General features: G+C 33.5%; 1 protein-coding gene across 2 annotated transcripts in view; it reads left to right on the top strand.

Moving 5' to 3' along the window:
- The window catches only part of PTBP2 (polypyrimidine tract binding protein 2), an 80,506-nt gene extending 58,367 nt beyond the window's left edge, over window positions 1–22,139 (top strand). The window contains exons 9-14 of one of the 2 annotated variants that reach the window (XM_082653610.1): window positions 10,628–10,767; window positions 12,233–12,266; window positions 12,685–12,777; window positions 19,960–20,176; window positions 20,278–20,355; window positions 20,526–22,139. In XM_082653610.1, the coding sequence (XP_082509736.1) occupies window positions 10,628–10,767; window positions 12,233–12,266; window positions 12,685–12,777; window positions 19,960–20,176; window positions 20,278–20,355; window positions 20,526–20,655 (692 nt within the window). In that variant the 3' untranslated portion in view covers window positions 20,656–22,139. Of the gene's footprint in view, window positions 1–10,627; window positions 10,768–12,232; window positions 12,267–12,684; window positions 12,778–19,959; window positions 20,177–20,277; window positions 20,356–20,522 lie in introns of both variants that reach the window. The other variant, XM_082653609.1, reaches the window with a different exon arrangement.
- The last annotated feature ends 202 nt before the right edge of the window (window positions 22,140–22,341 follow it).

Here is a 22,341-nt window from a genome sequence, read left to right as displayed (position 1 = left end):
ATGAACTAAGCATTCAACTTTATACTTACATTTTAGACTGGCTAGTTACGGAAAAATATTTTAAAATAATTCATCACAATCCAAACCTTTCCATTTACAGGACATTAAGGTAACTTTTTTTTACCCCCCACACCTTTGGTGGGTACCGTTATCTTTATGAGGAACCACTGACTGTTTTGCTTTTTAAAGTAGTCATCAAACACTCTTAATAGTGACATACACTGTTATGTTAGTGAGGTCATGCCTTCTGGAATGGTGACTAAATTTTTTTCTCTGTTTATTTGCTTCTAGTGATATTTAGTAAGTCAGGTGACTTCAGAGTACAACAAACTAATATTGATAGGATCCATTTCCTGCTTGAGTCTTCCTCAAACAGTACTTGTGCAAAATGAAATAATTGCTCGGTATCCTTTTATTTCAAAGATTCTGTAAGAACACAGATACTAGGTGATAATTCTTTTCTGCTAAATATTTAGGGGGATTCACTTTACTTTGTATGATTTTTATATTATATCTAAGCACTTGACTAAATTTAATTAATTTGGAATCAGTATTATAAATTTTAATTGGTTCATTTTACACAGTAATTTTTTAAGACTAGCATTCTCGGCTTCATTTTTTTAGTGCTAGGGACCACAGTGTCTCCAAAAATGTAATTTATTCAAGAATGGAGACTGAGGGCTTTTTAATTAGTTAGAAATCTGACATTTAAATACATAATCACAAACTTGGCAGACTATTAGTTATTCACGTATTCTACATCAGAGAACAAGGTGATCAAAAATTCTTGAGATTATAAATTGAGATGTCATTATAATGATCATTTTATCATGTTTAAGAAGTGTAGTTAATTTATTAAGGGGTGGTCACTTTTAGAAAAACTGCTAGAAGTAATTAATTTTTCATGATCATGTTGTCTACATTTTTAAAATTAATGCAGATAATATGTACAAAGAATACTTACTTTAGAGCCTTTTGTGTATTTTGAGTTAATAAGTAGCAGCCGTTCTCATCATACGGTTTTAACAGAAAAGCAAAACAAACTTTGTATAGGATATCTTTTGAGGTGAAAATAGTTGATAATTGAGAACAGATATAACAACCATTTATTCATAAGGGTAAATATGTAGTTCTTATAGATCAGTTTTTCTCAAACTTTCCTGCACATCAGAATTACCAGGTCTTACCCTAGACTGAGAATCCCTAATGATTAGTGGGTTTCTAATTTTTTAAGATTCCAGGATTCCAAGATGTAGTGGGAGTTGAGAATTACTACTATAGAGGAAAGTTTGTAATTTTTTAGGTGCTTTATTTTAGTTTTTTAGCAAAATTATTAGTGTTCTCATAAAAGCATACTTTATACCTATTGAGCCAGTATTCTAATACTTTTCTTTATTCAAGCCATGTAAATCTGTCTTGGTATCGGTACAATTCCAGTGTTTAGCTGTTAAATTGAATTTGGTTTTCTTTTCTATGTGTTTATGATGCATAAAATTAACAAGTAAACTTGTTTTTAAAATATTTTTTAAAACTTACTTTAAACTTAATATTTTAAAATTTATTTTTAAATGACTTCTGAAAGCTTTTGTTTTTGTTACTTTTGAATGAGTTATTTACATGGTTTTTTTTTTTAAGTTTTTATTATCAAAGACTTCAGTTATCATATCCATTATCTCAATTCACTAGTTCCCACACTTGTTTTATCTGTTCATTTTTTCTGTTGTATTTTGAGGCAAATCCTTAACATCAAGTCATCTCAAACATAACCATAATTTCTCTAAAGTAATGACATTTTCTTACCAAGCATACCTGATCAAAATTGATTAAAACCTGATTATCATACCTATCAAAATTGATGATGATTTCTTAATGTTGCTGAATACCCAGTCAATCTTGCATTTCCCCAGTTGTCTCAAAAAATGTTTTTTAAGCATTGATTTGTTCAGGATAGGATCTTCTCAGGGGCCACACATGGCATTTGGTAGTTATGTCTCCTGAATGTCTATTACTCTGTTAAAGTCCTCTCCCTCTGCCCCAACCCTCAGTTCCATTGACTTATTGTGGAAACCTAGTTATATTCTTTAAGAAAATGCCACAATCTGGATTGGTCTGGCTATTTATTTCCTTATAGTGTCATCTTTTTTTTTTTTTAAGATCACGTGTTCTTGTGTATTCATATTTATTTATTCATTTTTAAAAAATATTTATTTGGCTGTGTCGAGTATTAGTTGCGGCCTGCGGGCTCTAAGTTCCCTGACCAGGGATCAAACCCAGGCCCCCTGCATTGGGAGCACAGAGTCTTAACCACTTTCTGTCTTTAAAATGTCTCTTTTAAAGAGGAAGTTGCAAGAGCTGGGATAGAATTGTTCATTTTAAAATTTGGATAACATTTTTACTTGTGAATCATGAATTAACTTGAAGCAATAAGCTTTAAAGAATTTATTTAACTCCAAGTACATTTTATATAATATTTGAATTAATATGTTTTAAATCTGAAAATTTTTTTGTCTTCTCAGCAAAGGAAATAGTTGGTGGTAATTGTATACTTCATACTTTGGAGGTATAATGGGCCATAAACATTAGGAGAAATACATTATTACATCAGTTCATATTTACTTATTTACCCGCCTTCTCAAATGGAATAAGCTTATAACTGTAGGACTAAAATGTTATTCATAGGCTGCTTTTTAACTATCCAGGGTACACATTTTCATTCAGAGTTCTTAATGGTTGATTTTATAGTCCTAAACTGATTTGTTATGGTCATCCATTCTATTGTTCTCAGCTATAGCTTTAAGAAATTTCTTTTATTAATCCTACGTTTACCTCCTCCTTTTCCATGATACCCTGTCACACATTTGAAAACCTTATATTTATCCTGGTGTTCATATTTTTAAAGCTAAACAGCTAAACAACAGAAATTGATTCAGTGGTAATCAACTTCAGCCTTTGGATGTAGAAGACAGATTTAAATTAAATCATACTGTAGATTTAATCTTGAAAAATTTTTAAGAGTTGACAGTTATGTATGTGGTATGGCTAAGACAAAGTAAAGCCTTCTAAAGTATATTACTGCTACCTCTGCAATTAGTAGAAGAAACACTATGCATTTGTGACCATAGTATAAAATGTGCCTCTATCTGAAGGAGGTAAAAGTTATGCAGGAAGTTTTCAGTCTCTAAAGATGGAAAGCAGTAGATACATACAGGAAATTTTAGTGTTTTTTTTTTTTTTCTGAGTTCCTCCTAACTTCATATTTCTCTTCCTTTTAATTTCTATATTTTTTCTTTTTCCTGTTGATTTTAATTTAAAAATGGTATTCTGTCTCTGAATCTACCTCTCCTTTTTGCCCCACTTTCTGAATTTTTCTTACCTGCCTTAATTGCTGTGAGCTTTTCACATTCCTAGAAGGATTCTACCTCACCTCAGTGGCATCCTGCTTTATTCATTAATTGCATTTTTCAGCAGTCATTTTAGCACTGTGCTGGGTACTGTAGGGGCTCAGAAGAATTACAAGGTTTCTGTGCTTGTAATCTTGTTTATACTCTGGTGGAGGCAGCATACGCCTGAATATCTCTAATGTGAGGCAAACTGAAATATATAATAGAGTTTAATGTACTATTAGAGCATAATGAAGTGAGTAATTTATCATCCAAAGGAGAAAGTGGAAGGGCTTTATGGGCCAAAGGCATTTGATTTGGATAAGAATAAAGGATTTAAAAAACACAGCATGAGAAATGTGATGAAGAATATATCATGCATGTTTAGGAAGTGACAAGTATTCAGTTGTGAATGAGGCATAGGGTAATTGGGAAAACATGAAAGGCAGTGATGTCAGAAAGAACTAGTTTGAGAGAAGATCTTAGAACTGATGCTATCCCAAGGAGTATACTGGAGACTGTTAGTCTAAGTAAGGTAAAATTGTGAATCTAAACTAGGGACAGAAATGAGAATGGAAAGAAAGAAACATGGGAAAAATTAAATGTAAAAGTAATAGGACTTGGCACCTTACAATATGATGACTCATGAAGAATTAAACTTGTGGAGGAGTCCACCTAGACAGTAGGAAATTCAGCCTAGGACTTAGGCAAGAGTTCTGTGGGGTTGAGAATTTGAAAGGCCAGAGGAATGTTGTTTTGGTTTAGAGAGATCAGATTTGTAGTTGCCAGACACAGGGCTTGGGGGTGGGGAGAAATTGGATAAAGGTGGTCAACAGGTACAAACTTCCAGTTATAAGATAAATAAGTACTAGGGATGTAATGTAACATGGTACATATAACGAACACTGCTCTGTTATATAAGAAGGTTGTTAGGAGAGTAAATCCTAAGAGTTCTCATCACAAGGAGAAAAAATTTTTTTCCTATTTCTTTAATGTTGTATCTGTATGAGATGATGGATGTTCACTAAACTTATTGTGATAATCATCTCATGGTGTATGTAAGTCAAATCATTATTCTGTACACCTTAAATTTATAAGGTGTATGTCCATTATATCTCAGTAAAACTGAAAGAAAAAAAAAACTTTGGTTTAAGATTCTCAGGTATAAGAGAGCAAGAGGGCTAAAGACTTGAAATTGAAACTTTAAGCACTACACATTTATGTTGTGGGAAAGTAAAGAAGTAAGGGATTGAGGGATGAAATAAATAGGGTTAAATTAGAAGTGCCTATTCAGTTTAGTAGTTACCATAAAGTTTATTCTTATTCGTAAGAATGGGTATAAATCAAATTATAATGGATTAGGAATGTAAATTTGATAAAGTACTTACTATTCTTTGAATAAGTGCTGTAGGAAGGAAGGAGAAATGGGATGGTAGTTGAGGAGCAAATCAGGGCCCAAGAGGAAATGTTTACAGTAAAGGAGTATGCATAATCATTAAGAGTATGTGGTCCAAATCCAGACATCCTCAGTTCAAAAGCTGGCTCAACTTCACTGTCTCAGCTTTCACATTTGTCATGGATATAATGATAGTAATCCCCATGTTTTAAGGCTAGTGTGAGGATTAAATGTTTTAATACATACAGAGAACTTTTCACAGTGTCTGGCATAGAATGAATGCTAATTTCATATTAGCTAGTATTTGTTTTGAAGGCTAGCTTAAGTCCTAGAATTGATTGTAGTAGATTGGATCAAGAATATAGTGGAAATGTTGGGGCCTACGAAATATAGAGATACTTTTCAGGACCATTGTGAGAACTGGAAGGAATTTTTATCAAGCTCACAGAGAGATTTAGGGGTAGAGCTGGAGCCGGAACTGAAGTCATCAGCTTTTGATAGTCCATATTCTTTCTTCTCACCATTTGTATCTTTATGAAGAAAGGGGAACAGATAGAGAGAGAGGACTTTTGAAGTTGATTGAAAATTTTGGGGGAATTCTGATCTCAGTCTTACAAGATACTTGCTGAACATAACAAGGACTTAAGTCTAGTGGATTTTTAGGGAATTCTTGAAAATAGAATAGGAAATGCGGCTAACATCAAATAACAAAATGTTCGTGGAATCAGTTTGGGGTTGTAGGGTGTGTGTGTATGTGTGTGTGTTTTCACTCTAATATTTTACGAACCTAGATGAAAGCATATCCAAAATGTAGGATTTGATTTATCCAAGTCTGGCATTGTAGAGCATTAATGGATTAGGAACAAGCAAGCCAAAATGCTCTAGACATAGTATAGTCTAGCCAAGGGAGAACAGAAAGGGAAGTGGTTGTCATATAGGCTAAAAATGGGTTGGTTCAGTGGCTGGTATGGGAGTAGGAGGATCTATAAGATGGAAGAACGAAGTCAGGAAAGGGGATGTAATGTTAGAAATGAATGGCAAAAAAAGAAAAAAAATCAAAGATGTAGCAAAAGAAGTTGGTAAAACAGACTGATACAGTAAAAATCATCAAAGTAGAAGTTTTTAAGAAATCGTGAGACCAGTGTGTCAGACAGATCACAGGATGAGGACAAGAGCTGAGATAGAAGGAAGAAATAAAGCCAGGTGCCAAAGTCTTAATGTAATGAGAGAAAATGTCCCAGTGACCTAATGGCTGTTTTGATGAGAAATGATTGCATGGTACGACCTCAAAGACATTCTAATTGGTGACGGCAGAACAGCAGTCTGAAAGTAACATTGGGTGGTGAGATAGTGGGATGAATAATGCACCCTTTACTTTCCTTTGGGGAAGGGTTTAGGGAGGTAAAAATGACTTTTTGAGAGGGTTATAAGATAAGTTTCATTAGGACCAAGCAAGCTTTTAATTAAAAATTTTCTCTAAGGAACACATTGAATAAAATGCAATTGTTAATGATAGAAAAGAAAAATGGGTTCTAGAGGGTAAAATAAAAATTGAAGGGAAGCTTGGTGGAAGAGGAAGAATGGATTGTTTGAGGAAAAAATAGCAGCTGTCATTCTTGTCAAAGGTAAAATTTTTATTTTCAAGTCAGGAAATAAAATATTGTAAAAACTGCCCCCCTCACCCAGGACCCTATACTACATGAATTATAACAGGCCTCAAAGTCCCACCACCAATCCTCTGTTCAGTCGTGTGTGAGAATAACAACCACCAGATGTCTTGAACAGGGAAAAGAAGTGTAAGACCAAAAACAGGGGAAAGAACTTTAAGACCAAAAGATATGATGTAATTGACTTTGGATAGATGTTTCAGAATAGAAATGAAAGGATAGAACAAATTCTGCATCTCTAAAAAGCATGGATAAAACTGTCGTAGTCAAGAGGAGCCTAAGGAGGTATGACTAAATCTAATAACGGCATCCTGAAACAAAAAAAGGACATTAGATGCAAATTAAGGAAATCTGAATACTTTATGGACCTTAATTAATAATAACATTAATACTGGCTGATTAGTTGGAACATATATCATACTATTGTATGATAGTACAATATATCTATTTATAATATATATGATATATAACTATATCATGCTATAGTAAGATATTAATAATGGGGGAAAAGGGGTGCCCAAGGTTATAAGAACTGTGGAGAATTTTTAATTTTTCTGTAAATCTAAAACTGTTCTAAAGTAAAAGTTTATTAAAAATTATAGATAAAATTGGCAAATGATTTAAGATGTTATCAAGAACAGTTTAATTCTTCAGTTGTAATGGACAAGGTTAGGGATGTCTGTGTACCTCAGCAAAATATGACCTGAGGGATAGAGGGATAGACAGATGCATAATTTGTAATCACTTCATCCCTGTGGACTTTGAATCTCTATCAGATAGGTACATGGCAGTGTGGCCATCAGTCTCAGGGAGAAGGGGGCTAGTAATGTGTCAGAACTAATATAAGAAATTTATAAAATTGCTGAATCACTCAAAATTCTGGGTGGCCCAGCCGATGAAGATCATTTCACATAGAAGGGGGATCCCTGTGACACCTTCCTTTTCATGTGGCAGTTTATGAAGCTCTTTGACATTATTTGATTCTTACAACAATACTGAAAGTAAAACACATTGTTATCCCCCATCTCAATATGCATAAATAGTGTTTTTTACAGCATACCTGCTGCCTTGAAGACGTAAATCATTAAAATTAAAATAATTTCTACAGCTAAAAGTAATCCATTAGAGCCAGTGTGCATAACGTGTTTTATATGTTTTTTTACAAAGGGAAGATAGTAAATGTATTTTCTCTCACAGCTAGGAGTTAACATTAATATGAAAAGTACAGTGCACAATTCCTTTTCAGAATTCATTATAATAGTACATCATGAAATACTTCGTAGGTTTTTATATTTTTGTGTAGCAGACAACACTGAGATTAAACCTAAAAAAAAAAATTACCTTATTGACAAAATAATTTTTTAGAGAAGAGTATACTGAAGGAAATGGTGGAAACTATCCTTAGAGGCTTTAAAAGTCCAATAAAAACGTCAAGACTATTTTAGTGATTTGGAACTGTGAAAGGTGACTGAAATAGTTTTTCTAAGTTACCAGACTAGGAGAAGAAATAGTGGAAGAGAAATACATGCTAGTGGTGCTAAGGACAGTGACTGCCCTCATCTCTTGAAGTACTTTTGCATCATGCTCTGGGCTGCCTCAAATGAAGAAAGAACATTTGGCAAGAGGATAGATCATCTGACTTTAGTAGCAAGTGACCCAGAATGGTGAGAATAAATGGAGAAGTAGGGAGATTATGAAGTAGCATTTGGATAGTAGCAAGAACAGTGGGGACCTCATAGCTTACATTCCACATTTTGCTGAGCTTTCCATTATCTCCTTACTAGAAGGAGATAAATTGTATCTACTTGGAGCCACAAAATTTCACGAATATTTTCACAAGAAAATTAAGTCTTATTTTTACTAAAATGTAATGTTGTTTATTAAAACGTGGCATTCTTTTTTTTTAAGTCTCTCACACTTCAAAAAGGGCTTTAGCCTAGTCTCTTAATTCTTAATTACCATTTTTTAATTAATGTTAATTATTTTAATTCTCAGTGATTATTTTTCCATGATGTCTTGATGTTTTAAATAATATTGTGCTACCACGGTATCTCCATTACAAATCCCAGACTTAAAGTTTCTTTGAATAAATTTTTCATCATTGAATATTTGGGTGAAGTATTATGATGTTTAATTGTATATTGGCATGGTAGAGATGTATTTTAGAAGAAACCATTTTCTGCAAAAATGAAGTGTTTAGACTGTTGTGTTTAGACTGATATATCAAATGTATTGATGTTTTATATGTGTTTCATGAATTAGTAATTTTTCTTGAAATATCAACAGAGAAAGACAAATGATAAGTAACTTAGAACTATAAGTTTTGGAATCTAACTACGTGTCTAATAAGAGTATGCAAGATCAAAATGACTGTGAGTACATACCTAGGAAGTAGGAATGTATCTTACAGTGGCAGCATTTTAAGATATCCATTGAATGTTAAATGGAAACAGCCTATCAAATGTAATGAGAGCTATTATATTTAACATTGAGAAGTTAGTAATACCATAGAATAGTTAAAGTGGTGGATCCTAAAAGGCACTAAAGTCTATTATGCATGAGTAATTATTAGACGTGAGAAGTTTCTATTTTAAAATTAGATCCTTATTTCTGGATTTACTTTAAAAATGAAATTTGCGAGTAGATACAACACGATTGGCCATGAGTTAATAATTGGTAAACAATTGTGGATACATGGGGCTCATTATTCTAGTCTCTCTACTTTTGTATATGTTGGAAAATTTCCAAAACAAAAAGTAAAATCTAAAAAATAAAAGAGGAGAAATAAGAAAAAAAGATGGGGGGGAGGGAATCCGCAAAAATGGTATGTGGAGTGGTGGTGTGGGGGACTGTAAAATAAACTCATACAGAGCAAGAATGTAAGTGAGAAACACCGTTCTACTGATGGGGGAGGTACTCAGAAAAGATAAAAGGAGATTGGGAGGGAAAAATTTTGTAAGTCAAAAACTAAAGAAGTTAAGAATTGTCAGTCTTCAAGAGCTGTTCACCCTGCCAATGAAAGGTCATAGTTTCTGTAAAGTAAAAAGATAAACAAACTTGGCTAAAAGAGTAACGTCTGAAACCAGAGGTAACAGCACATCCTTATGACATGTACAAGAAAGCTGGAAAGAGAAAAGAAGAAATAAAACATGAACTTATGGGACAACAGTACTAAGGGCCAGTTCTACCCAGGTACGTCATGAATTAACTTCATGTAGGTTGAATGTTTGTCGCCTTTATCATGAGAAGGAAAAAAAAGAACATATAACTCATTTCTTTAGTGAACTAATATTTATTGAGAAATAAGCTGGTATGTAAGAATTTAAGGGATGAAAGGAATCCAAGTTTATTGATAATTGAAATACGGATAAAGATGCTGAGACAAAGGGAATTCCATGGAATAAATGAAGAATCCTGAAGATGACAGAACAACAGTAAGACTGGAAAGTAGAACAGTAGAAATAAGAAGGAAATGTTAAAACTGGTAGGTAAAGGATAGGAAAATATTGAAAGAGAAAGCTTGTGTGATAATAGAGACTTTTTCTCATTCTTTCTACGGGGGAAGTGTTATAATTGAGAAACTTGTGTTATACCTATTTGAGTGTGGAATTAAGGAAAACAGATTATGGTAAGATTTTCTTTAGGTCACTTGAATTAATTAAATAATGATGTTCAGGGTGATTTTGTCTCTAAAAGTGAAGGACTTACTATATATGTTTTGTAAGCTGTAATTATTTGTCTAATTTCAAGCACGTTTATAAAGAAGGTAGCACTTGTATAAAAAAGTGAGTTACTGTTATGTTGAAGATGATTTTTTTTTAGATTTGGCTCCTCACTATGAACCATGGAAGTGAATTTTTCAAGTCTCTGACTTGGAGGTATATTCTTTATGCTGTGTTTGCTTTTCCATAGGAAATGGAATGTTGTATATTTAATTTTTTTTAACATAATACAGGTATGTACCTTAGTTCTAATATTTAATGATTTCATTGAAACCAATTAATTTTATCTACTACTTATCAGCAACTAATTTTTCTAAATGTTATAAAAATTAACTTTCAGGAACCATTTGGAACGGTCAGCCCTAAGCCGTGCAGCCATCGTGCTTAAATTGGTTTTTGTAAACGACTTGTGTGTGTTTCGTAAAATATGCTTTATTTTAAAATTAGGGCTTCCTGTTGCAGCTGTTCCAGGAGCTCTGAGTCCTTTGGCTATTCCAAATGCTGCTGCAGCAGCTGCTGCAGCTGCTGCTGGCCGAGTGGGTATGCCTGGAGTCTCAGCTGGTGGCAATACAGTCCTGTTGGTTAGCAATTTAAATGAAGAGGTTAGTAAAATAATTTTCTAGTGTTTATTTTTTACCTCCATTTCATTTGTGAAAGTTTTTCATGTTTATTTCATTTTGCACTTGCCTTTCTTTTTATGTACATTCATTAGTCAAAGTATTTTCTGTGTGTTTCTACTTCCGAATAAAATCTATGTACTTGTTTAGGTAATACTTTATTTCCGTAGACAGTCATATCTCTTTTTTTATATATATATATATATATATTTTAACCTAACTACCTATTTTTCCTAAGAAAAATATGGTGAAGTACTGTAGTTTGGCTTTTTATCTTTTTGTTGTTCTCAAAAGGCAAATGTGATCTAATTTGCAGATGTAACTGTAAAACAATTTTGCTCTTTGCCTTTTCTAATTATTTGCTTGTTCATTTCATGCTTATGTGTCATTGCATTTTTTTAAATCTTATTTTATGTGAACTACTCTAATACATTTTTCTTTGAAGGTTCTTCCAAAGATCTTGACGAGGCACTCTTCCAGTCTTTCTTAGTAATTTTTTCTTTGCAGTTATTAGTCATTGTCTTCTAAAAATATTTTTCAACTTTACCCCTCCCTGAACCCCTCCCACCCCCTTAAATAAAGTTTATTGCTGAGTTATTTTCTTTAGTTGTACATTTTATGTCTGGTATATTTTATTTTGATTGCTATGGAAGCTGGTATGAAATGTGGGAAGCTCAATGTATCAGTTTATGATGTCTAATTTGAATATTTCATTTTTAATTGGCCTCTGTTAATATGAACATTAAGCTATTTTATCATTTAGTACTATTGTCATCCATAGTTCTGCATGCTAAAATGTTTGAATCAGAGTGCCTTTGTTTTTCTCTTAAGAATTTTGCCTGCATTTCATAACCAGCCATGCTTATGCAGTTAAAGTTCAAAGTTTAAAATTCCTGTGCATGCTTTCCTTCCCTATGTTGAGATGAAATGCTGTAATTTACTCTTTGATATAGATGTACTTTACCCATATTTGTCTTGGATGACTACATTTTACTCAGTTTTTCTTGTACAGTACATAAACCAACCATTTTCTGACCAAATCCTGCATTTCCTATGTACTGACCTATATTTTATTTTTTTTTTGTTCCCCAATTCCTTATTTTTTTCTTCTGCATTGCTGTTTCCCTTCCCCATTTCATCCTTTTCCCTGTGTGTTCACCTTCCCTTTCCTTGTCTTTTCCCAAATGCCCATTCCCTTCCCTGTCTTATCCTTTATTTTCCTTGTCCTTGTCTTCATCCCCTGTCTCCATTCCCTGTGTTCATGCTTCTGTGCTTGAACAAATGTTCCTCGGACCAACTTGCCCCAATTAACCGCCTTGAACCATGATCCATGACCACCTCACCATTCTGCGGGAACCACCCTTCGTTATGGATGATCTGTTCATCTCCGCTCTTCCTCGACTCTTCTCTCTTCTTGTCTTACGCTGCTTGCTCTTCTCTCCTTCTAAAGATGGTTACGCCCCAAAGTCTGTTTACCCTCTTCGGTATGTTATTGTTAGCACTATACTTTTATTATTGATTTGATTTTTGTTTCACCTTAATTCTTATTTGTAGCTAGCACTTTGGCTTAAAGTTGAATAGTAAATCTTTTGCTATTTTTCTTTGCTATTTAAAACTCTCCATAGACACAAAATTTGTTTTAATGCATGCTGATTTATTTTGCATGATCTTTAATTTAATATCATTCACATAGCTTTGAGGGTTTATCAGAGATTATTCTTTTCAAAATTCACTGTTCAAAATCTTGATCTTCTTTATTCATTTGTGAGAATGATGAGTTTGAATGAGTGATCATGTTGATGTCTGAATGTTTCATTAATATGTCAGAAAGATAATATTTAGCTGACTTGCACGTAAAATTAATTCCATTTTTGGATTACCTCTCTGTGGCTCTAAAATAAGGTGTTTATGGAGATGTGCAGCGTGTGAAGATTTTGTACAACAAGAAAGACAGTGCTCTAATACAGATGGCTGATGGAAACCAATCACAACTGGGTAAGATTAAATTATATGTTATCTATACATCTTCAAATCTGATTTCAAATATATAATCTAAACCTGTGAATATAAACAAACTCTTTATGTTAGTAAGAAGCCATTTATTAATAGCCAGGGTTCAAAATGTCATGTTAATTTTCATATTTTAACATGAATAGTTGTACATGATGAACATATTTGTATTTTTCTGCTGTCCTCTTAACCATTTCTTGTGTGGAGTCTAAGGAAGAAATGTTTTGGCTTCAAAATTACAATAACAATTTCACATAAGAATTATGACATACATATTAAAGATCCTTAGTGTTTTTCATTCCTGGATACTCCTTGTAATCAAAGTTAACAGTTCATATAGTCCACGGAATCCTGATTAACGCTGTGTTATTTTAATTCTTCTAAAGTCATTTGCAAGTATTTAACTAAACTTAGTAAAGAGTCACATGGGAAATGTATTTTAGAGATACCAGGTTCTTACAAAATGAAAAATTTACACCAAATATCCCACTGTTAATCCTTTTTGAAATCTTAAAATGTACTTCAGACAAGTTACACTTATACTATTAGATAAATAATTGATGACTTAATTAACATCTCGTTTGAATTCATGCACAAAGCCAAATCACATAAATCTAGAATGTAGCTGCATATTCATGGTGTGATTGACTGTAAAGTCAATATGTTCTTAGCTTATAATTCTGTTAGTTGAGATTTGGCGATGATGGTACTTTAGATTGGGTGTACTCACGTTATTAATTTTGAAATTTGCCATTTTTGGGGTAAAAACTAGTGTATTTTTGCTATTATATCCAGTGAGACTCACAAACTAAGAACATGATGAACTAGACCTTTTAGCCTTTGGAGTCAGAAGTAAGTTTGAAATTCTGTGTTTCTTACCAGCTATTATCCATCTTTAGTGGAAGTTATATAAAAGTGCTGATGATGTCATAGATGCTAATTAAATCTTTTCTTCTTCCTCTGCTTGTGTACACTTCTGTACTCTGGTGGGTGTAGTCATTGCCGTTGTTTTTATAAACTTTGCAAGTAGCATTTTACAGTTTTTGTTTCATAGTTGACAAAGCATTCTTAAATGTTTGATTTTCTTCCTCATTGTGTGAGCTGTGGGTGGCATTACCCTCATGTAAATAAAGGATACGCAATCATTACGGTTGAGAAGTACCTGAGGTAGAATTTAACCAAATGTTTCACGATATTTTTAGTTTTGTTTTATGTAAGGACTAGATAACTGATAATTTAATTTTTGCTATACTTGTATTAGTCTGTTTGGGCTGCCATAACAAAGTACCACAGACTGAGTGGCTAAAACGACAGAAATTTATTTTCTTATAGTTCTGGAGGCCAGTAGTTAGGTGCCAATAGATTTGGTTTCTGGTGAGGACTTTCTTCCTGGCTTTCAGACAGCTCCATTCTCCATATGTCCTCACATGGCCTTTCCTCTGAGCCTTTTCTCAGCCTCTGAGGCTCTGATTTCTCTTCCTGTACTTATAAGGACACCAGTCTTATTGGATTAGGGCCTCACCCATGTGACCTCATTTAACCTAAATTACCTCCTTAAAGGCCCTGCCTCCAGGTAGTCACATTGAGGGATTAAAGCTTCCATATATCACTTCTGGGAGAATACAGTTCAGTGCCTAACAATACTTAACATTGATAAATCTTTTACCCCTAATTTTTATAAAATTTTTTTACTAAAGCTTTGACTTACTAATAGCATGATTTATAGGTTTCAAACTATATGTAGTGGCAAATAATTTATTATTTCTCATTGCTGCCAGGTTAGATTTTGCTTTCTTGAAGTATATGTCCATAAAAATATGTACTTGCACCTTTAATGCCTTTATAGCACACACACAAACACACAAATCCTATACAAAACTAGGGTGCGCTATTGAAAAAAATAAGTGAAATTTTTTTAAATGTAGTATGCTTTCTTTATGGGCTCTGTTCTCATTCTTTTTGGTTTTCATGGGACTCTGTTTGGAAATACTCATTGTTTTATAATATAGGCAGATGTTTTTATGCTCAGGAAGTAGTATGGGAGAAATAAACGGCAAGGTATAGTCAGTAGTATACAAGTGTGAATGGGATTGTTGCAAATCTTAGAGGCCATGTTAAATCATTTTAGACTAGAGTTTTAAAATTTGCAAACATTAAGATGTTTCAATTTCTACCATAACCTATTTAATTGATACTGGAATTTTCTTAAATTGGATATTTTAGGAATAATATAATTTGTAAATTATGTTTTGAAGTAGTGTACTGATCTTCAGCGATTAAAGTAAATGAGTTCTAAGGAAATGTCAAAGAGTAGTTCCTTGTTAAAATAATTATCTTGTTTCTCCAATTCATATTTTCAAGAACTACTTATAAGAAAGCCTCAACTGTTCTTATTTAATATGTAGCTGCCATCTCAAAAGTAAACTTACTTCTTCTTTAACTACTGAATTATATCTAGCGAAGTGTGCTGTAAAGGGAGTAGGAATCATGTAACTCTGGTGTTGTGATATTTGAGCAGTTTTTAAGTATGTGTATATATTGGCTTTCACTTCTTCATTACTGTGAGTAATGGAGAACTCTAAGTCGCACTTTGAGGTATTGCTGGTCTCATAGAAGGGAGCTCTCAACAGACCTTCCCCCAAAAAAACAGTCAAAAGAAAGGAGGGAAAAATAGCAAATGATATGGAGAAAATGGGGGAAAATAGAAATTTGAAAGTAATGATAGAATCAAGTCCAGATGTATCAACAGTAACAACAGATGTAAAGGAGTAAATTCATCAATTAAAAGACAGATTTGATTTTTTAAAAGCCACCTATTTACAAGAGATGTGAGGTGCAAAGATGTAGAAAGATTGAAAGTAAAGGGATATAAAAAGGATAATTGACAGGTAATAAGCAAAAGAAAACTTATGTACCTATATTCATTCAAGATAAAGATTATTGATAAAAGATTTATTAGTTCACCAAGAAGATGACAAGTTTTATGTGTATGTGTGCCTAATGAAATAGCTTCAAAATGTGTAAATTATAAATGGATAGAACTGCAGGGAGAATTGAGCAAATTCACCACGATAATGGAGGTTTTTATACACCTTGCTGAATTATGTCAGGCAGAAACCCCCCCAAAAAAATCAGCAAGACGCAAATGATACAGCACAATTAGATTAACAGAATTACACATATATAGAATTAGGCATCTAATAGTTATACATCCAACACATTCTTTTTAAGTACACAAGGAATGCTTACAGAAAGTGATCACAAACTAAACTATAAAGCAAGCTTCAGTAAATTTCAGAGAGTAAGTATCATACAGACCAAATTCTCTGACTACTGCGCAGTTAAGTTAAAGAGTTAATAACAGAAAGATACATTTAAAATCTCCAGGTATCTGGAAATTGAAAAATAATTCCAATATCTCATGTCTCAAAGAAGTTATTTTAATGGGAATTTTAAAATATGTAAAATTAAATGGTAATAAAAGTACTGTACATATTAGTATGTGTGGTACAGTGAAAGTGATGTTTTACAGAATGTTTTAACTGTTAAGAATAATGGTATAGGGACTTCCCTGCTGGCACAGTGGTTAAGAATCCACCTTCCTGGGCTTTCCTGGTGGCACAGTGGTTAAAAATCTGCCTGCCAATTCAGGAGACACAGATTCAAGCCCTGGTCCAGGAAGATCCCACGTGCTGAGGAGCAACTAAGCCCGTTCGCCCTAGAGCCCGTGCTCTGCAACAAGAGAAGCCACCACAATGAGAAGCCTGTGCACTGCAGCGAAGATACTGCCCCCACTCGCTCCAACTAGAGAAAGCCCGCATGCAGCAACAAAGACCCAATGCAGCCAAAAATAAATAAATAAATTTATAAGAAAAAAGAACCCGCCTGCCAATGCAGGGGACGCGGGTTTGAGCCCTGGTCTGGGAAGATCCCACATGCCGGGGAACAACTGAGCCCATGCGCCACAACTATTGAGCCTGCGCTCTAGAGCCTGTGAGCCACAACTACTGAGCCCACATACCACAACTACTGAAGCCTGCATGCCTAGAGTCCATGCTCTGCAACAAGACACTGCAATGAGAAGCCTGCGCACCGCAACAAAGAGTAGCGCCCTGCTCGCCGCAACTTGAGAAAGCCCGCACACGGCAACGAAGACCCAACACAGCCAATAAGTAAATAAATAATTTAGAAAAAAAAAGAATAATGGCATAAACCCAAGGAAAAGAGATAATAAAGACAAGACTAGAAATCAATGGTATAGAAGACAGTTGAGAGAAAAAAAAAATAAAGCTAAAAGTTGGGTCCTTTGACAAGACTAATAAACAAGTGGATATCAAGATTCATTTTTTTTTTAAATGGGAGAGGCAACACTATTTTTAATTATAAAGGGGATAATTATTGATATAGTTCTAGTTCCACATTATGTAAACTACGTATTTTTTTACCATCTTTTAATTTCTCGTTATTCATTACTATTTTCAGAGATAAAGGGAGAGGTAGAAAATAATACTCAACCAAAAATGACGTTTCCACTATGCAGCATTGACTTTTTTCTTCTTGATCATTGATTGCTTTGTTCATTGATGCCATATTTCTTGGAACAGATTTCAAGATATTAGAGTCCTGTTATTTAAACTTGATTCATTTAAAATTTTTCTAATCATTTCCTTCTGCTTTGTTTAATCAATATATATACCTCCATTTTTGATGAGCTTTTTATTGTTTAATACCCTTAAAAGCCCCAGTATTCTATTTACCCCTTTCCTTAACCCCCATCCAGTTTAAATTTACTCACATCCTTTTATCAGCAATCAGCTGACTAGAATCTCCCGTATTACGTGGTTACTTTCTGAGTTAGCTGTTTGGTTATTTTGCTTTATTTTTGACCCCATTTCTCTATCATCCATCTCCTCTTGGTGCAGTTACTTACTATGCCTAGGACCTCTTGTTATTTGTGCCCTTCAGTATCTCAAAGCTCAACTGTTTGTGTAGTATTTTTATAACTTCTCAAAAGCTGCACTAATACACCTTTTCTTATGACAACCTTAGTCTACTTCTTTATGCCACTTTATTCCCAAAACTCATTCCTTATAACACATTTTGTATGAGGTAATAGCTAATAGCACTTTATCATAAGCAAAGTTCTGTTCACTTAAAACAACAAAATTAATAGAACCTTAAAAATATTTTATAATTCAAGTAAGCTTTATTATAAAAGGAGTTTACATACCATCACTATGGATAATTGAGTTGATTTTATACGTATACGCGAAATACAGTATAAGGAAGTTAAGGCCTGACAGCTTATTTTTTTTATTAGCCTCAGTTGAAAATCTAAGAAAAAACTATTACAAATGTATAACACTGCAGTAAATCAGGAAGAGTAAACTTTTTTTTCCTTCCAGTTTTACAGTTATACAGCACTGTGTAAGAGGTACAGCATTAATGATTTGATTTGTATACATCATGAGTTGATTATCACAGTAAATTTAGTGAACATCCATCATCTCATATAGTTATAAAAGAAATAGAAAAATTTTTTGTGTTATGAGAACTCCTAGGGTTTAGTCTCTTAACTTTCATGTATAACATACAGCAGTGTTAAAATTATGTTTATCATGTTGTACACTACATCCTTAGTATTTATCTTATAACTGGAATAGTAAACTTATTTTTACAAATTAGGGAAGCTATAAATGAAAAAGATTTTTTGGAATGGTACCTTATACTTCTATAGCATTTTCCTTTTCAGACCTGTTTTATATTTAACTGGTTTATTCTATACAAGTAAGTATGACAAGATGCATGGATTTAACAAATTCCGGGTATCTCCTGTGTCAGACTGTGTACTGTAGTATACTAATCAAATTAAAACATTTGAGAGTAGGGATTTTATTCTCAATTTCCTGCTCTTCCATATTGCCTTTACCTCTCTGTTTAATACTCTAATACTTTGATTTGAGTAGTCAAATAGACCTTCAATATGACTTATGACGTGGTTTTCTTCAGTTGTGACTAGTGAATAAAACATAAAACGTATAACTGTTCTCTAATCTCAGACCAGTTCTTTTAGTTGAAAAGTAACCCAACTGCTGCCTCAAGAAGTAGCTATGTGATGTTCTGTGTTTAGGCACTGTGCTGTGTGCTGTGGGGAGAGACACTGGTTCCTGCTTTCATGTATCTTACAGTATGAAGGAGGATATAAATAATTAAAATGTAATGAATTTATGAAAATAAATAAAGGGTACTGCATGGGGGAGTATCTAGTGAGGTTCTGAACCTTTTCTAGATGATGAAGAAAAGGCCCTCTTGAGGAAGTAATACTAAAGGATAAATAGATTAGGAGGGATAGTGAAGGAGATAGGAAATTGTTATAAATAGAAAAGCATGCACACGGGGCTAAAGGTAAAAAAACTAGTGTTTAAGAAAATACGTTTTGTACACCTGGAACATTAAGTACAAGGAATACAGTACTAAGATACTGTAGGTTCCATGAGGAGGGCTAGGATGGTTCTTGTCTTACCACTTGATTCTCAGCATTAACAAAGTGGTTAGTATTGTATATCATCAATAAATGTTTTTTCAGGGATGCTTGATAGAGATGTTAGGGTCAGACTGAGAAAGGCACATAAGCCATGTTAAAGAGTAAGTTTAGACTTTATCCCTAAGGGTTTTAAGCAGGTAGTGACATAGATTTGTATAGAATGGATTGGAGAAAAGTAGAGAAAAATCCAACAAGACAAATTAGGAGACTGACTGAGTTATCCAGATAAAAAAAATAATGGCAGTGAAAAGTGTAGAAATGGAAGATGAATTTGAGAGTAATTAAGAGGATGGGTATGGTAGGACTTGGCAATTAGGACATAGATCAGCAGGGAGAAAATGTTACAGATGAGTACTAAGTTTCTTTCTTGGGCATTTAGCAGGACTGTCAAGGAAGAGAGAGACTCACATTTTGGATTTTCGTTCTATAAAAGAAGCTGGCTTTTTTGCCTCAGTGCCTTGTCTAGTGCAAATGAACTTGTTTTGTCACCAGTGGCTGTTGTAAATTCATGATTTATTTTAAAATCATAACAGAATTCAGATATTTCAACTTTTCTAAAATGAGAATTATTTTTGCTTTGAACCTTGATACTGTTTTTTAATAGGCATTCTTCCCCTTTATAGCCATGAATCATCTTAATGGACAGAAGATGTATGGGAAAATTATTCGTGTTACTCTGTCTAAACATCAGACTGTACAACTACCTCGAGAGGGACTTGATGATCAAGGGCTAACAAAAGATTTTGGTAATTCCCCACTGCATCGTTTCAAGAAACCTGGATCCAAAAATTTTCAGAACATTTTTCCTCCTTCTGCAACCCTTCACCTATCCAATATCCCGTAAGTATTAAAGCTGGAGTAGTTTATTAAGGATATACATTTTAGGAAGAAAATATAAACATTTTTTATTAATTGTTACTCTTTTTCTCTAATTTTCCCAGTCCTTCAGTAGCAGAAGAGGATCTACGAACACTGTTTGCTAACACTGGGGGCACTGTGAAAGCATTTAAGTTTTTTCAGTAAGCAAGCTTTCTTGTCTTTAAATTAGTGACTTGATAGAAGTAAAAGTTTTCTTCAAGTAGTTCTTTTTGTTTCTAGACGTCTTTGATTCTGGAATGGGCAAAAGTTAAGTATTTAAGCCCTTCCTAATTTTTATGAAGTATCTAATTTCATACTTTTGTTTCAGAAGAGATCACAAAATGGCTCTTCTTCAGATGGCAACAGTGGAAGAAGCTATTCAGGCCTTGATTGATCTTCATAATTATAACCTTGGTGAAAACCATCATCTGAGAGTGTCTTTCTCCAAGTCAACAATTTAAAAAAGGGGAGATGAAGATTGGCGATGAATCACATTGTTTGGTGTCAACACCTATTGACTGTTCAGAAAAGTGGGGACCAGAGTTTGATTTTTTTTGTTGTTTTCTTTTTTCTTTTCTTTTTTCCCATGCTGTTATCATTCCTTGGTTATAAAAAGAAATGGCATATGTAAAGGCAGAGTTATTAACTGCTCTTTTTCATCTGTTCTGTAGAGAAGCCATTTTTATTGTCTGTTTAAAATTTTAATTTTACTTTCCTTTTTCAACTTAGTTGACATACGTGCCTTAAAAAGGAAAACTAGTGTTGCTATTGTGCATTTACTAGAAGAAAGGAATTGGTTGTCTAGGGCACATTGTTAAATGGGAATTAACAATATGTTTAGGCAGGGGTGTGTAAAAAGGGTTAAGTTTTTGTTTCTCCTGCTTGGAACTTATTTTGAATTATTGGCTTGTCACATTTCTTTCTATTTAATCAAATAAGATACATAATACTGAAAGAATAAAGCAGCATTTTTTTAGTTTTTACTACCTTAGGCTTTATTGCTTTAAAAAAAAACATTGGCCTTTTGTATCTCACAATTCTGGTCTAGATTCAGTTATGAATGTAGGCATTAGTTAAAATTAACAAGATGCAGAGTATTAATTTCTTAAGACAACAAAGTGATTTCTGTAAGTTTGAGCCCTACGTGGAAAGCATTGTGGAATCTTAACCTTTTTGTACACACTCTTGTGGGACGTATCATATAAATGTCAGCACTAAGTAACGTCTTGTTTGTGGCTGAATATTTTTCGTAGATGTTTTTGAAGTTGACATGATTTATGTGCATTTAAATATATATTGCCATCCTTAGTTTGTAATTAAGATTTGGAATACGGTTGTGGATTTCTGAGCATGTGCAGACTGGTCTAGCTAGTTCAGGAACTGGTGCATGTATTTTTCAAAGATAAAAGAAAGTGTACTGCGAAAATTTGCAGGAAGATTAATTTTGTGGCAGTTTTCTAAAACTGACAACCAGGTGGGACCAAAGTTTATGTGCCTTTAGTCTTAATTTACCTTGCATTGTAATATTCAGTTTTAATAAATCTTCAAAATATTTTGTATTTAGGAATAGATCTGACTTTGACTTTAATAAAAACATGGCTCAGAATCTACAGGTCAAATTAATTTGAACAGTTCTTGTCAATCTGAATTGTTGATTCTGTTTAAATGACCAATACTTTTTCAAATTGATGTACTTAGTTTCAAGGTTCATAGATTCTGTTATCTATGTAGACAGAATGGTCATGTATATTTTCTATTAGTTGAGTTTTTACATCTTTAGAAATGTAAAATTCAGTATAGTTTGAAAGCGGCACAATTAAAAATTAATTTTCTAACAAAGTTGGGAGGTTTGATGGTTGTTTAATTTCCTTTTGTGTGTACTCTGCTTACCTCTGTAGCATGCTCAATAAACACTTCTGTAGCTCTGTATTCACCTTTTCTGTCTTTCTCTGCTGCCTTTTCTCTCTCTTCTTCTTTGTTTTCACTCCACTGTGCTTCTGAATTCATGTTTATTCTCTGCCAGGGTGGGAAAGGAATAATAATATTACAATTCTATGGCTTTATACCATAAATAAATCTAGATGCTGTGAAAATATACCAGCTGGTTTTTTTTTAATTTGAAAGATGGTAACTGCTTTTCAGGAGGA

This window comes from Grampus griseus (genome assembly GCF_964374135.1).
Source record: "Grampus griseus genome assembly, chromosome: 1".
In the NCBI taxonomy this organism is placed as follows: Eukaryota; Metazoa; Chordata; class Mammalia; order Artiodactyla; family Delphinidae; genus Grampus; species Grampus griseus.
This window is presented reverse-complemented; position numbering and strand designations above follow the sequence as displayed.